Below are 16,926 nucleotides of genomic sequence, written 5' to 3' on the forward strand. Positions count from 1 at the left end.
TGGCAGTTTAGTTTAAGAAAGGACCTCAGTGTCTAGTACCTTATCCTGCCAGGTGGCCTTCAGAATCTTACCAAGACAATTCAAATGGAAGTAATTGATTCAGGTTCATGGCATGGTGCTGGTATATTTTCCAAGTTTTTTATAACAATGAGGTCAGTACAATGGCTCTGTAGACTTTCAGTTTGGTCTAATTTCAGTCTAATACCTCTTCTCTCTGACACTTTCCATCAGAGCCTCCCAAACACTGAGCTAGCTCTGGCAATGTATGCATCAACCTCATTATCAATGTATACATCCTTGAAAAGTATACTGTCAAGCTAAGTGAACTTATTCACAGTATTCAAAACTTCTCCATTTACAACTAATTGTTCCGCATATGGATGGTGTGGTACTGGCTGATGGAGCACCTGTGTTTTCTTGGTATTAACTGTTAGGCCAACATTAGCACAAGCAAAAGCGAATCAATCCATATTTTGTTGCACCTCAACTTCAGAGAACTGCATTTAGTGCACAATCATCTGCAAACAGAAAATCATGCACCAACATTCTCTCTATTTTAGTCTTGACTTGTAGCTTTTTCAAGTTGAAGAATTTACCGATGTGGTAGCTGACCATGATGTGGTAGCTGACCATGATGCCAAGTTCTTTCTCAATGAAGGTGTTTGACAACATGGCTAAAAGCAAAAAAGCATGGGAGCCAGCACACAGCCTTGTTTCACTCCACTGGTGACTGGGAAAACACAAGAGCACTGTCCATTATCCAGAACTTGGGTAAGACTGTTGTCATGAAATTAATATACAATGCTTATGAACTTCTCTGGGCAACAAAATTTTGACATAATTTTCCATAAGCCCTCATGACTGACAGTATCAAAGGCCTTGGTCAGATCTACAAATGTTGTGTACAGACCCCTGCTCTACTCTTAGCATTTCTCCTGGAGTGGTTGGGCAGCAAATACCGTATCGACCACTCCTCAGCCCTTTCTGAAGCCACACTGACCATCTTCCAGGTGAAGGATCAGCCTATTAAAAAGGACTCTGGCAAGAATCTTACCAACGATGACTAAGAAAGAGGACTTCCACCACCACCATGATTGTCATAGGACAATCTATTTCCTTTACCTTTATAGAAATGGACAGTGAAGGAGTCACTGAATTCCTGGGGGATAAACTCCTCTTGCCATATAACCTAGAAAATTTCAGCCAACTTTTATAGGAGCTGTAGATCCCTCACCTTATAAATCTCAGCTGGACTAGAATCAGCAGCAGGGGCTTTACCATACAAAAGGAGCCTAATGGAATTCAAAACTTTTTCAGCTGGAACAGAAGCTAGGGAGAGACTGACTTCAATCTGAGGTAAATAGTCAGTGGCTTCAGCACTGATTAATGATGGTCTGTTGAGAACACTATGGAAGTTTTCAGTCCATCTCTCTAGGGTCGCGTCCTTATCTCTAATCAATGTGGCTCCATTGGAACTGAGTAGTTAAGCTTCACCATAGGTCTTTGGCCCATAAATGGCCTTCAGGGAATAATAAAAGCACTTTGGGTTGTTACTCTCTGCATAAACTGAATTTCATCTGCCTTTTTAATGAGTCAAGGATCCTGCATCTCTCTAAGTTTTTCTTGTACTTTACTTTTGATGGAATTGAATGCTGCCTTCTTAGAGATGGATGAACTATCCTGCTGGTAAACCCTATGGAGTTCTAATTTTTCAGTTAGCAGCTTCTCCATCATTTTCCTCAAACCCATCTTGGTGTTTGTGAGTGTTCTGACCCAGATGAGCAGATGCAGTGCTGTACACCAAATCTCTGAAAACGGCCCACTCCTTTCCTGCTTTACTGTTACCATCCATGTGTTGGCTCAACTTTCCAAGTTAGCAACTGTTCCCACTCAGAGAAGTGCTCTAATCTGTTGACATTCATTCTGGTAATTTTTTGGCCTCGGGGCCGCTGCTTTTGTTGAATGCAAATTATTTAGCTTGGAGAGAGTAAAATCAGTCCAGCACTGGGCACCACACATTGCCTTCCTCACTCTCACAATCTGTCTGTCTCATCTCCTTACAATCACATAGTCTATTAAGTGCCCATGTTGGCTGCTAGGGGTGCCTCCATGAAGTTGTGTTGTGTTTAGGAAGACAGTGTTGGTGATGAGAAGGTCATGACATGCACAAGTCTCCAATAATAAGTGATCATTGCTGTTTCCAACTCCATTCCTCCCTAGGACTCCCTGCCATGTCTGGTAGTCTAAGCCTCCTCTAGCTCTGAAGCAACCCAGAATCATAAACATGTCCTCTCTTTGCACATTGATAATAAGGGTCTCCAGGTATACATAAAATATGTCTTTTACTCATCAGGGTTTGTGATGGTGGGAGCACAGGCACTGACGAGGGTGGAGGGGGATTTTCCTGCAGGTGGCAATCACACTCTCATGAATCTGTCATTCACTCCTTTTCACAGTCATACAAACTTGTTGACTAGATTAGTTTTGATTGCAAAATTTACATCAGCTTCACGGTGCTCCCCTTCACTGCAGTCACTCCAGAAAAACATGTATCCAGATGACTTCAGTAAGCTGGCCTTCATTTGGCAGCCTTGTTTTACTCAGGGCTTCTATTTGGATGTGATATCTGATAAATTCTCTTCCAAAGAGAGCTAATCACCTTTCAGGTCTACTGGATTTTGTGTTATCTATAAGTGTGCACAAATTCCATGGGCTGATGGTGAATGAAGTCATCTTTGCAGATGTTTTTGTGGGGTTTTTTTGTGTTTTGACCACAGGGCAAGATTCCCACCTGCTGCAGTAATCAGGCCAGGTTTAGGTAAGCAGACAGTTTTTAGGGAACCTTTTCTTGCCCCTTCCTCACACTAGTTGGTAAGCAATGCAATTCTTAAAAGGCTGCTCAGACACCCAGGGGGCTATTGAATTCCACTGCTGCTTCCAGTAAGATGACCCTATTGCCTGAGTCACCTATGTGCAGGGTTGTGACTAGAGTTCCTAGTGTATCTGCACCTGCTGCTTCACCACTTGCCTGTCACTTCAGGACTCTGAAGTAGGTAAAAATGGTAAAACGGTATGGGCAACGTATTTTGATTCATGCATAAATTGGATTTAAACGAGGCAGAGTTGCACGAAGTCAGCCTCACTCTCTCTTCCAGAGTCATCATGGTCCAGTGACAGGACAGAGTCAAGATAACTGGTGATGGCTTGAGAAGGATTGGAGTCTTCGATGTCTATCCAAGCTCTAAGCACTCCACATCACCTGCTTCAGCTGCCTTCATTGCCATTGGAACAAATTGTTCTCATCCACTCATTCCACCAGGGGAAGTCACCACATGCTTGGGGTAGACACTGCCCTACCTCACGATTGAGTATGAGACCCCTTGATTACTCTTAACCTGGTTTAGCTCATCTGTTGAAACAGTTTACTGGGGGTATGGCTGCACTATATGATATAGCTTCTTGGAGTTCCAGGTGAGAGTTGGGTGAAGATGGACACCAAAAGTGGAAAGCAGAAAAATCTCAACAACCCTCATACCAAAGGTCTTCCCTGAACACACCCTTACACCTCAACATCATTTAAGCGTGAAAATTAAAGAACATGCATTATCTTCAACATTGATACAGCATTCTAAGGATAGGGCATTTTTATCTGCCAGGCAACTGAAATTTTTATGGGCTGATCCCCCACCACAATAGGATGTGAGCTCATTGATGGCCAGAACCCTATTACTTTTCTATTTGAATCCCCAACACTGAGCACAGTGCTTTCAACAGAGAAATCAATTGTTTTTTATTCATTCATTCATTCATCCATTCATCCATTTATTCATATCACACTTTATCAATTACACTTTAATGGTTCTCTCATCACACCAAAGGTAGAAGTCCTTCGGGGTTTGATCAGAGACCATTTGCGCCCGCCTGTCGTCTTTGGGTCAGGCAATACCTATCAATATAGTGCTGAAATGGAACACATCCCTACTGCATGTCTAGTTCTGGCCCTTTTCTGTACAACAGGACTATTTACTCCATTGATGTGGTCACTAGGTTTCTTTTCATGCAGTCTAAGTCTTTCATTTCATTCTACTCAAGTCTGAACTCCTGACTCCCAGACTTTCACTACCAAGCCATAGAAACCTCTTACCCTGGCAGCTTACTCCATCCTAAGACTTCATACACTAGAAATACTCTACCCCTACAGCCTGTTCCTCTAGTGGGCTGGTTCTTCTCGAATCTCGATTTTAAGGTGACTACCCAATGTAGCTATGTCTGCATTCTGATCCAGGCTGCACTCTCTTGTATTCTCTCAACCAAGCCTCCATGGCAGGTGCTTTCATCTCCTTTCCCCCTCTTCAACCTTCTTTCAGCTTCTTTTAGTATTGTCTTCCCTCTCCCCCATTAGAGGGTAGGGACAGTCTTTATGACTGCTTCTTCTTGTATTCTCAGCACATGCCACAGTTTCTGGCACATAGTAAATGCTTTAAAAATCTCCTTAACTTGGCTGAACATCTGCTTTCTTGGCTTTCACATCTCACCAGTCTCCACTAGCTTTTTTTGCATGAACTATGGTATGGTTGCTTCTCCCCTAGCCTGTAATCGTACAATTAATTTGTTGAATGTGTACATAGGACTTTGTATGTAACCCAAATAAATTCCACCTTATCAGATTGAGCCTGCAGTTCTATTGGTTTTTTATCTACTACTAAAGCACATCATAGATGTACCAGAGACATGACCTAGTCACAGAAGGCAGCATGCATTATTCCATAAATAGATCTCACACTTTCAAGGTAACTTGCAAATCCGTTGCCTATTAGGCAACAGATCATTTGTCCCATCAATGAACTGTCAGGTGAAGTGACCTAAACAAATTTTTTTTGTGAGATAAAGGAGAGAAACAAGAATGCAGAAGGAACAAGCTCTGTGTCATACCAGGGACTAAACTTTCTTCAAGTGTAGGCAAATATCAAACAAGAGAAATCAGGAAAGTGACTTTTATTGACCAAAAGAGTTTATGATTGAACTGAAAACACAGCTTTATTCTTTCATAAATGACCTTTGGGAAGGGGGGCAAGGGTCTGTGGGAGAGTTTTCTGTACTGTATTTCTGAATGATAATTTTCTGAGATAATGGTGCCCAATTTCATTCCCTTACCTATACAAGAATTTCTTGGGTTGTCTTCTTTTAGCATCCATGCTTCCTCCTGGTTCAAATGGGAAATCAGATCTGCTTTGGCAACTGGAAGCCCTGTACATGATAAATAATAAAGCTCTGAGAACTTTAGAATTTCATTCTTTTTAGGGAAAGGGGGCTGCTAGGAAAGGCCAGGGCATGGTTTTGAGGGTCCCTTAGAGATAGTCTATGCAGTGATGCTAGGGACTGCTGGAGGGAAAGAGGAAAAGTCATAAAACTAATTTGGAATCACTGAATTGGTACCTCTTGCATCTTCCTTCTAGAAAGATGGAAACATTTCATATCTCCCTCTATTGCTATGTGAATTGGGGAGAAATATCAAGGGGAAAAAAAAGGATAGCCTTGGCCTGACAGATCCCTGAGTACAAGATTAGCAGCAGTGGGTTACATATTTAGACTTCACGTCAGGAAGACGGTCCTAAGGATGAAACACATCTCAAAGGGGAAAGGGCTGCCTCAGGAATAAGAAGTTCTCCTCACTGGATGTTTTCAAAGAAAATGACCATCTTTCATCTTTGTAATTTCATCATTCACTTAAAACTCCCTAGAATTAGGAAGGGACAGTCTGAGGAAAAATAAATGAAGCTCTCAGTTCCTTTAGACAATGAAAAGACCTTTGATGTGAGAACAGAAAGCTAGGGGTGCCTGTGTTCTTGGACAGGAAGGGACTAGGAATCTTTGGTAATGTGAGAAATTACTATTTCTCTTATATCAAATAACTAATTATTGTATTAAGACAAGGTTTTTTTTCTCTTTTCTACTTCCTTATCCAGAAACTAACCAGTGTGGGAAATCTGTCTTAGAGATTTATCCAGACCAAGAGCTAATCAGACAGTAAAAGAAACTCTAGCAAGGGCTAATGGGTGAATTCCTGCTCATTGTGTTTGCTCAGACAGATCTGGGGAAAGGCTGACTCTCCCTATTATCAAGACAGGTGATATGAAAACTGATACCTCTTCGACCAAGATTTGAGTGACCTAAGTCATGTACCCCAAGACCTTCATTTTAATATAGGCCACACCTGTTTTGGGGTTAACCAGTCTGAGTTGACTGCCACCCCGCAGGAATACCTGCCACTGAAGCTCTCTGGCCTGAGAGAGATAGCCAAATGACCATCTTTTTATTAATAACCTGCTGGCCTTTTTAATAAAATGATTAAATTACCCAGAAACTATTGTCTCTAGAACCTTTTTAAACATCACTGTTATAGCCACCATGAAGAGATACTTGAGGAAAAGAGACAGGTCTGACTTAAGGTCTCCCAAGAAATGGACTCTCTGAGGGCTCATGGTGAGATTTCTTCACCTAGAGAAAAGCTCTTTCTTGAGAAACTCTAAGTTGAGATTTTGCTTCTTCCCAACCTAAAACTCTCAATTCTAACCTTCAATCATCTCTGGTAAGCATATATGTGCCTATATATCTGTCCTAAGTGTCTGAACTACAGTCCTTCTGAATTTTTACTCCCAACAGTAAAGGGTGGTCTCCTTGGCAAGGGTACAGAGACATATTGATTGCTGTGGCATGCACAGATTTTTGGAGAGCCATCTGAGAACTCTGAATACACTGTAGAAAAGGGGCCTGTACCATTTCAGTGTTGTCAAGCAAGTACGGTCCAAGTCTCTTGCAGGAGAATTCTGGTAGTAGAAAAGGTCTAGACTTCTGGCAAGAGGTGCAGTGTTCTGCCAAAGAGAGCTTTTGAGAGTTTCATTTAACAGGGCTCACTATCGGAACTAAGGTCATTTTGAGAGTATGCTGTATGGTTTTTGTCTTTGTTCGATTCTGTCTCTGTCTTCTGTCAGGATGTGGTCTGTATTTGCTGGAGGGGGGGGTACTGAAAAAGCAGAGTGAGACTTCATCAGGGTCTCTGCACGGGCTGAGAAGGGAAAGCTACCTTTGATTTTTTTAATGGACAAGTGAAGTGAAATTCAAATTCATCTAAAGTAAAACTAATAGCCACGAAAGGGCTTTTTCTTTCTGTGCAGTAAGAAAAACAAAAGGAAAAGCCAGTGCCAGATGTGGCAGGTGAGTAATAGTCTTAAATGCATTGGAAAAGGAATATTTACCTGAAGTCTGGTAAAATCCTAACTGAGAGGTGAGGCTAATAGAGCTTGGAAAAACTAGAAAGAAAACAAATCTGTTTTGGCCAGATAGATGGGACCTGGGTTATTTTAGTCAGATGTACATCTTAAACTTAATATGTAGATCTAAAGCCTGAGAGGGCTTTCAAATGCATATTACCCTCTTTGTTTTAAGGGAAGGAACATTTTGAGAAAAAAAAACTGTATAGGAGATGCAAGGAAAATAACCAGCCCCACTCCCACCAGGTGGAAGTTTGACTCTTTATGTACAACTTGGAATGCTTTTAAAAAGAATTCAAAAAGGAGGGAGGGAGACACAGGGAAAGGGAGAGAAAGAGAGAGAGGGGGAGACAGGGAGAAATGGGGAGAGAGAGAGAGAGGAATCTCTCCTTTCCTTTTCTGACTATAGCCAAAGTCGGAGAGGCAGATGAGAAGACAGAAAGATAGACAAGGGAAATATCAGAAATCAGTGAAATAAGGTGTAGTCAGGGATAGGTTTGGAAGATTAATTAAGGAACAGTTTGGCAACTTGATTTGAAAGCCAATACAGGTAACTATATAAAGTTAGAAGATACTTGATAAGCAAGGCATTACTAAGTGTGATAATTAAAATCAGTTATATTGCACCAGTTTTAAAAATCCTTTGCTTTGGATTAGCTGAAAATAGTCAATTGCATAATATGAAATGCTTGGAATAAATAACTCTTGTATGAAATATAATAGTAAATAACTGAAATGATAAAGTGAGGTTCTGTATGATATCTTTTGGATCCAGGTGTAATTGAATTTATTCTGGTCCCATTTTAAGGGAAATTTGTTTATTATTATTATTGTAATACTGTATCAGGAAATTTGTTAACTGTGTGGTTTTAAGCCGTTATGCCAGTTATGTGATTTGTAATGTATATAAAGATAATGCGTAACATTAATTTGGTAGTTTACCGTATTAGATAATTGTTATTAGAAATGTGAACTCTTCTTTAATTTTTGGGGGGGTCATGAATTTAACTGTTAAAAGATTGATGTAAAATAATAATAAAATTAATCAGGAACAGATGAGTAACTGAATTAGCGTCCATATTTTAAGATTTCAAGATCTAGCTCCAATGCTTGGGTGGTTAAAGTGCAGTGATTTGATTTCAGTTAAGAACCAGAAACTGCAAAGGAAAAGAGTGTTAGAAATCAGCTTTTAACCAGCTATTGTCTAGGAGTAAGGTTTAGATAGCTATCTGGTTAATTACATCCACCCATCTTTCAGGATAAATCTGTGGGAAGATCTAACATCTAACAATAAAATCTAACACTACCTAAACACTGGATATAGTAAAGGTATTAGTTGGAGCGATTTGTGATTGTTATACAAAATCTTAAATGTTGCCTTGTACCGTTCATTTATTTAATTATTAAGTAACTCTGTGAAAGTTCTGGAGATTTCTGTCTGGGGAAACTGGACACAGTCTGTCAGATCTCTTTGTCTGGGCCAAAAGCAGTAGATCAGCTGAAGAGTCTTAGGACTCTTAGCACATTTTAAGCTAATTTGATGATAATAGATGTGACTTTAAACCGTTTGTAAAACTTTCTATGTATTTCCTAGTATATGCAGCTTGGAATTCTGGGGAGGATGGGAAATGGAAGCTGAATGCTTAAGGCAGCTCCTTATTTGATAAGTATCAAGTAGAGATAAAGGACAGGAATGGGAAGCAGAGAAAAAGGTCATTCAGAACTGGGAATTGTTACCACGTGTCTTTAAAAAGAAAAAAAAAGAATGTGTGGGTTTGGAAGCTGTTAAGTCATTTTGTGTGCCTGGCTGACAATGTACTATAATATTCTGAAGTACTGTAATTTAACAACTTAAGCTTCCAGTTTTGTCTATATTTAAGAGGAAGTTAAAGTCATTTGGCCATCACTTATGAAAATTACGAGATTGTTAACTGTTGTTTAGAGTTATTGTTTTAATTAAGCATTTACACAGATATTTTTAAAATAGAAAATTGGGTAATTGTACATAGAAAAGACATTGTATAAAGTCTTTTGTAAACCTACAGGAATATCGAGTCATAAATTCTTATCAATCCGATGCAAGAGTTTTCTGTGTTGTGGAATTCCTACTGAGTAAATGGGAATTCTCATACAAAATGGGGGTGTACTTGTCAAGCCAGCTTCATTTAAGGATATATCTATATATCTATATCTATACACACACATACATACACACATATATGTATATATGTACATATATATGTATGCATGCATGTATGTATGTGTATATGTGTGTGTGTGTGTATGTTAATTTGGAAGTTTATAGCAATTGGCCAGTGTTGTTTTTTTCTAGAGGTTTAAGTGACTATCTATGTGGAATTCCAGAATGGAATTATTTTTCTTGTGATATATTTAAGGACAAAGGGAAGAAAACAATATTGAGTAAAATTTTAAAGGTATGGTAAACTTTGTTATTTTAATAAGGCTAGTTCAAGTGAAAATATACATACATACATACATACATACATGTGTGTGTGCACACAAATCTCCTAGAAAACTGAATCTCCTCCCCATTACAAACAACTTTTGATGAGGGGAGGGATTACTGAAGAATTTGTAACGATTAGGAGTTTATTTTGTTGTTACGGTACTTTGCAGATTTATTTAGGATACTTAAAGACATCTTACACCAATTTAGGTTTGATAAATTCCAGTTTTAAAGATTCAGTTTTGCTTTAGGCTTCAGTAAGAAAGCGCTCTCTGTCATTCTGGAAGTTTCCAGCTAATTTTTTTTCACGAAAATTTAGTGATTATCTTTTTTAACATGAGGATACATTTTAAGCTGTTTTTAAGAAAGAAATATTTATTGGAAGGAATGCTTTAAAAAAAAGCTTTTGTAAAAATCTTTCATGCTATTTTAAAGGGCCTACTAAATTTTTATTTGTAAGCAACATTATTGCAAGAATTTGATATTGATAACAATTATGTCCTAACCTACTGTGAATTTCTGAGTTTCCTTGGATTGGCCTTAAATGGGCATTTTAAGAGAAACATCAGCAGCTCAGCGGAAGCGATATCCGAGATCTAAGGCTAGTGAATAGGCAGGAATAAGCTAGGGAAGTTACCATGGGAAAGGTTGGGCATTCCCATACAAGAAATCTGTTAACCTGGTTACAAATGCTAGGCTACTTAGAGTAGTGTATGCCTTGACGACCAGTTTGGATGCTGTAAAAACCACGTTCCTGCTCTCGTAGCAAAATTTCTATTATCAGGGTAGACAAAGCAGAAGTTTACCATTGTAATACTGAATCTATTAGTTATTAGGGTAATGCTAAAGCATCTGAATTACTGTAATAAACTGTAAGTGGGAAAGATTTTGCTGTTTTGATCTGAAGTCATGGTCTAAGCAAGAGTGAAATTAGTGCTTGAACCTGTCATATGTGTAAGACTCAATTCTTGAAGTAGCTCATTCTTTTAGAATGAATAATTAGACAAAGGTAAACAAGGCTGTGAAGCAAAGATGTAAATCTACTAAGTTGTGAGGTTAAAAGTATGGAACATCTTTTTGGTTTGTTTCCTTGAAGGAATAAGATTTCAGTGCCGTCAGTTACGTTACTGAAGGGTAGTAACTTATGAGCTATTTTGGGTCACCTTAATGGGAAATGTTATTTTTCTTATGTTTGCTCTTTAATCTGGGATTAGAACCTATGTGAAGACATGCCCTGAAATGTATGCGATTGCTTAAGAGTCACCTTAAAGACGCTCCCATTGTTTAAAGGGATTCTGAGAGAAGTTTATGTTTATGTCCATTTGAACACTGTTAATAACTGAATGTGTTTTACTATAGGCAATTTCATATACTCTCTGTCACCTGTATGCAATTTGGGATTATTATATTTATACCTCTTATTCCAGCTCTTTTGTTGTTTGCTATGAAGCATCTTAAAGCAAAATCCTTTGTGTAACATTAAACTTAGGGAATAAAAAAAAATCTACTTACCATAAGTGCTAGTTATGTCAAAATAAGTTGTGATCTTTCATGATCAACTCTTACTGTTAGCAATATAAGATTACAATCAATACTTATTGTCAAGGATATGTAATCCTTGAGAGTTGAACTTACCTGAAGCTCTGATAATTGGAACTGCTATGTAAGACCTTATGGGACAGTTAACTGATATTATTCTGAGTCTAATTCCAGATATGATCATCAAGGAATGCTACCGAGCCAATGATCCATGATGCCAGCAATCCCATGGGGTTTTATACGCAGAAACTGCAGGTGCAGTTCTCGTGGAAAAAGGCTTGACTATTGACACAGGCTTAGGTAGGAGCCTCCTGTCTCAATTTCCCCAATATGATACTTCTTGAATGCAAAAATATCCCACCTGGCTGATCTTAAGCCTGCCTCAATGTAATTAGCCATCTACATAACTTTTACCTAGAATTGAGATGAAGGTAGGGAAGCATTATTCCCTTACTGTATAGTTATATCCCTACTCTTCATTTATGGCAAATTTCTATAATCATGTCAGATGATCATTATGAACACAATATTAAATTTTTATCTTATAGACTAATACTGGAGCACATCTGAGTTACTACAATAAGATGCAGGTATAAGATTTGAGCTACTTGGCCTAGAATTTTAGCCCTTTCTATATTCCAAACAACTACGTATTTAACCTTGACATCTATTACTAGTTATATATTCCTGCATAAGTTAAGGTCCTTTAATTTCTCATAATGGCATGGGGCTAATCAGGCAAATGATGCAAGGACCTATGAAACCAGAATATGATTCTGCTATTTAGTTAATATCATCCTTCAGTTGCATTAAGGAAAGGAATATCAGCATATTAGTTATCTTAGAAAAACAACGGCTTGTAGTCTATCTTGTAAATGCCTTAAAGAGATGTCCACTTTTGTTGGGAGTTATTCATTTGTGAATGGCTAAAAGTTGAAAATTTTTTTATTATAAATAACTTGATATGCACTGTTTTAAAATTGATTATTCAATGTATTTACATATAACATCCCTGAATCTTTTGTTACAACTGAGGTTGATTTGGCAAATTTTGAATGAATTCATTTTTATATTAGAGTCCAACTTCTTATAAAAAGCATTCTATTATTAATTCCTTAGGGGAATCTCATACTGAGATAAGGTGAGGTTTTGGAGCTTATTTTCTGGAAGAAGCTTCCTGTGCCAGATGAGACTCTGGGGAGCTTCTAAAGAGCTTCCCAGCTTTGAAAACCCAGATGGTGATGCTTCTCCCTCTGGTAACGATGTATGTATTGTCTATGGTTAGACTGTTGGAAACTCTGTCTGTTGGTCTTTCTGTTTGTAATTTCTGCTTGTAATTTCTGTTTGCATTTTCTCTGAAGTTCAGAGTGCTGAAAGTGAATGATATATGTGTTTGATTAAAGGAGATTATTGACCCCTCAAAAGTTGCTTTCCTTTTAGAAAAACAGATCTAAAAACCTGTACAGCAGGCCCTCCTGTGTATATGCCAAGGTCCTTACTGATACACCTGGTCTAAAAACTTATTTGATTTTCTAATAGTAGAGACACAAGGTTTGAGCTAACTTTCATTATCTGACCTGTTTATTAGTAAAGTAAGTTGAAATTTGTATTAAGATCAATTCTGTAAGAAATTTTTAGCAGAGAAGAGAATTTCTACAGGTGACCTGAGCTGGAGAAGAACTACTCTGAAGACCACATCTGGACCAAAGGGCTGCATCAAATGGTGTCTGAGAATCAGAAATAAGATTGGACTACTAAGTTTTAAATGGACAATTTTATTTTTTATTGTTTACTCCTTTCTCTCCTTTTTCCTCTCACAGTTATCCATCATAAGTCCCATAGTTAAGAACTCTTAATGAAGTGTTTATAATATCAGTTAGTGATTCATTGAGAAGACTTCATCTCTCAATTAGAATCAAATGGGGGAATGTGAGAAATGAATATTTCTCTCTTATATTTTATAACTAATTATTGTATTAGGACAAAGGTTTTTCCCCTTTTCTACTTTCCCACCCAAAAACTAACCAGTGTGGGAAATCTCTCTTACAGATTTACCCAGGCCAAGATCTAATCAGAGAGTAAAAGAAATTCTAAGTATGGGTTAATGGGTGCATTCCTACTTATTGAGTTAGCCCAGACAAGCCTGGGGAAAAGTTGATTCTCTCTGTTATCAAAACAGGTGATATAGAAATTGATGTCTCTTTGACCAAGATTTGAGTGACCTAAGTCATGTAGCCCAAGACCTTCATTTTAATATAGTCTACACCTGTTTTTGTGTTAACCATTCTGAGTTGACTGCCACCCCTTAGGAACACTTCTTCTTTGAAGGGCATATAAACTGTGACCCCACCTCCATTATGGGTCTCTTGGTCTAACATGATCACCTTATGGCCAAACAATCATCCCTTTATTAATAACCTCCTGGTCGTTTTAATAAAATGATTAAATTACCCAGAAACTATGTCTCTCAAACCTTTTTAAACATCACAGTCTCTAATAACAGCTAACGGCTTGATGCATGAAACCTGTATAAGAGTAGGAATGGAAGAAAAAAAAAATCCTCCCTTCAGTGGCAGATTCACAATTCCTTGGGCAGAGTTTGGGTCAGAAGGCAATCTCTCCTTACCCAAGGACAGCAGGTTCTGGGAGGTCTCCAGCATGACATCTTTGTACAGAGCCTTCTGGGAAGTGTCTAAGAGACACCACTCCTCCTGGGTGAAGTCCACAGCTACATCCTTGAATGTCACTGATTCCTGGAAACACCCAAAGCCATAGGATTTAGAACCAGAAGACACGTTATTAAGTCATCTACAATAACTCCCTCATTTCTTTAGAAGGAAGAAATTGAAGCCCAGAGAAGGCAACAAAATTGCCCAAAGGTCACATTCCTAGATAGTGGTAGAGCCACCATCAGAAACAATGACCTTGAAGTACCAAATGGAATGCAAAGAAAAGTAACCAGCAGTTAGAAGAGAGTTGAGAAATGTCTTGTTGCGAATGGTTTGTACTTAGAGTGTGAGGGTGGATGGGTATGATTTATTCATTACTGATAAGAGTTTCTGGTAAAGACAGAGGAAGAGAATGCAGTGTAGGGATGTCTTTCTCATCAAACTTGTCATAGGTGATACATTATAAAGAATCCTTACAGATAATTTTGTGAATTTTTCATGAAGAACCTAGCAGGTACAAAATATTTTCTGTGATTACCAAAGGAAAAAAAAACTGATATGACAAATTATTTCCTAAGAGAATAAGTTTCACTCTTACCTAGTGAAGAAATATGAAGAGGGAGGGTTCTTTTAGAAATATATTTTGTTTTTACATTGTCTACATTTCTACCTCTGCCAGAGAGCCACTTCTGATAACAAAGAATTTAAAAATAAAAGAAAAATGAGAGAAAAAAATCAGCAAAACCAGTCAGTAAATTAAAAAATTCTGACACTATATTCAATGTTCCATGTCTTTGTGCTCCCAAACTGTGAAAAAGAAGGGGGAGATGTCATGTCATATGACAAGCTTTTTCTCTGGAATTTTACAACATTCATTTTTGATTATTTTGTAGCTGCTGTCCTTTCCACTCACACTGTTATACCCCTCAGGTGCATTGTTTTCTAGACCCTGCATAAATTTTGCATTAGTTTATTTATGGCTTCCTGTAACTCTCGCTAGTCATCCTTTTCTTCATTTCTTATATCACAGTAATATTTTGTTATTCATGCACCAGACCCTCCTGTCTGAGCCCTTCAAATATGGTCTTCATTCCTTTCCCTTCGAGGTGCAGGTAGCAAAGCCTGGGACAATGGTGGAATGAGCCATTGCAATCCAAGGGTCACAATCAAGACTCGATGTTGTGGCGAGCTGAGTATCAATGCCCAGACAGCAAGGAGACATATTCAGCACAGTAGAAGGATTCAACCAGCAACCATGCTACCTCTCGAAATGAACTTGGTGAGATGAATTACATGTAGCTACTGAGAGAAGTTTTGCACCTACTTTGAGGTAGTTTAGGGGAGAATATATTCTCAAGGTATTAGGAAAGATGTTTGTACCTCTGTTCCTGCAGTATTGTGGAAAGAAATATCTCTTTGGAAAAGGGAAAGGGGAAATAAGCATTTAAGAACCTATTACTATGTACCAGGCTGTGTTAATTACTTTGTATAAATATTATCTCATTCGATCCTCACCCTTTGAGATAGATGCTCAGGAAATTGAGTTAAGGAAACTGAGACAAACAAAGTGAATTGCACAGGGTCACATAGCTAGTAAGTGTTTGAGGCTGGATTTGAACAGAGGTCTTCCTGACTCTAGGCTCAGTGCTCTATCCACTGTATCACCAGCTGACTCAAAAAAAAAAAACCTAATTGATATTAAGTGGTTAAAAGGAACTGGGGTCCTAGTTACAAGCCTCTAACAAACATGAAGAATACAGCTAGGCAGGGCTTCATCCAATAGCAGAGTGGACAGATCCCACTCGAAACCCCTCAGAGTATCCAAGAACCCTGAGAGATTAGGGTCAGACTGACCATATTACAGTGATTTGGAACATTCTTTCATTTAGTTGATTGCAATTCTACTTTTGAGCACTGTATGTTCATGTCATTGACCACTCACCTTTTGAGGAATGGTTTTTGGTCCTTTAGACTATATTTCTATTCTGTTTATCTTGGATACCAAAAACTTCTTTAAGCAGCTAGGGTTCTCAGTAGATAAGAGTGCTAGGTCTAGAGTCAGGAAGAACCAAGTTCAGATGTGGCCTCAGATGCTTAGGCCCTGGTCAAGTCACTTAACCTCTGCCTCAGTGTCCTCATCTGTAAAACTAGGTGCCTGGCACCTAGTAAACACAAGCTATTATCGGTATCAGGGCAGCTAAGTGGCACCATAGTGCATAAAGCACCGGGCCTGGATTCATACACAGCCTCAGACACTTACTGACTGTGTAACTCCAGGCAAGTCACTTCACTCTGTTTGCTTCAGTTTCCTCATCTGGGAAATGAGCTGGAGAAGGAAATGGTAAACCACTCCAGTACCTTTGCCAAGAAGACCCCCACGGGGTCACAAAGGGTTGGACATGACTGAAAGACAACATCATTATCATCACTTATTAGCGAAGAAAGCTGGTAATATTTTTTCCTAGATGACCACTTCCCTTCTAATGCTAGATGCTTTAATTTTGTGTAAAGCTTTAACAGTTTATGTCATACAAATTACTTAATTTATCTTCAGTAACTGCCTCTTGGTTAAGAATCCATCTCCTGGGGACTTCTAGGCAAGATGGCTGCCCAAACAGACTGATACCCCAGTTCACAGTTACCTATTCTGGCAAAAGCCTAAACTTCACAATAGACCAAATAATGGCCAAGAAATCTAAATGGCATTAAATGCTTCTATAAACAGTGGGAAAGGAATCAGTAGAGATGGAGAAACTGAAGATAGGTTTGAAGTTTGGGCTGATGGTGGAGTCAATCTGGTGGAGAAAACAGGAGTGGATGAGATTAAGGTCACCAGCAGATAGATTGTTCTTGGCAAGGAGAAGGGGCTAATATTCTCAAGTACTGGAATAAAGCATAAGATTGTTGGGAAAGATGTCAAGGGAGTGTGAGATGAGCAGAAGGAAAGAGAAAGCTCAAGGCAAATGACCTCCATTTTTGG

General features: G+C 38.6%; 1 protein-coding gene across 3 annotated transcripts in view; it reads right to left on the reverse strand.

Moving 5' to 3' along the window:
• Positions 1 to 16,926, reverse strand: part of LOC140503318 (uncharacterized) — a 32,346-nt gene that overhangs the window by 11,138 nt on the left and 4,282 nt on the right. For all 3 annotated transcript variants that reach the window (XM_072607198.1, XM_072607200.1, XM_072607199.1), the window contains exons 3-4: positions 13,904 to 14,030; positions 5,155 to 5,247 (exon numbers count right to left, since the gene is read on the reverse strand). In XM_072607198.1, the coding sequence (XP_072463299.1) occupies positions 5,155 to 5,247; positions 13,904 to 14,030 (220 nt within the window). The remainder of the gene's footprint in view (positions 1 to 5,154; positions 5,248 to 13,903; positions 14,031 to 16,926) is intronic.

Source organism: Notamacropus eugenii, chromosome 5 (assembly GCF_028372415.1).
Source record: "Notamacropus eugenii isolate mMacEug1 chromosome 5, mMacEug1.pri_v2, whole genome shotgun sequence".
Taxonomy (NCBI): Eukaryota; Metazoa; Chordata; class Mammalia; order Diprotodontia; family Macropodidae; genus Notamacropus; species Notamacropus eugenii.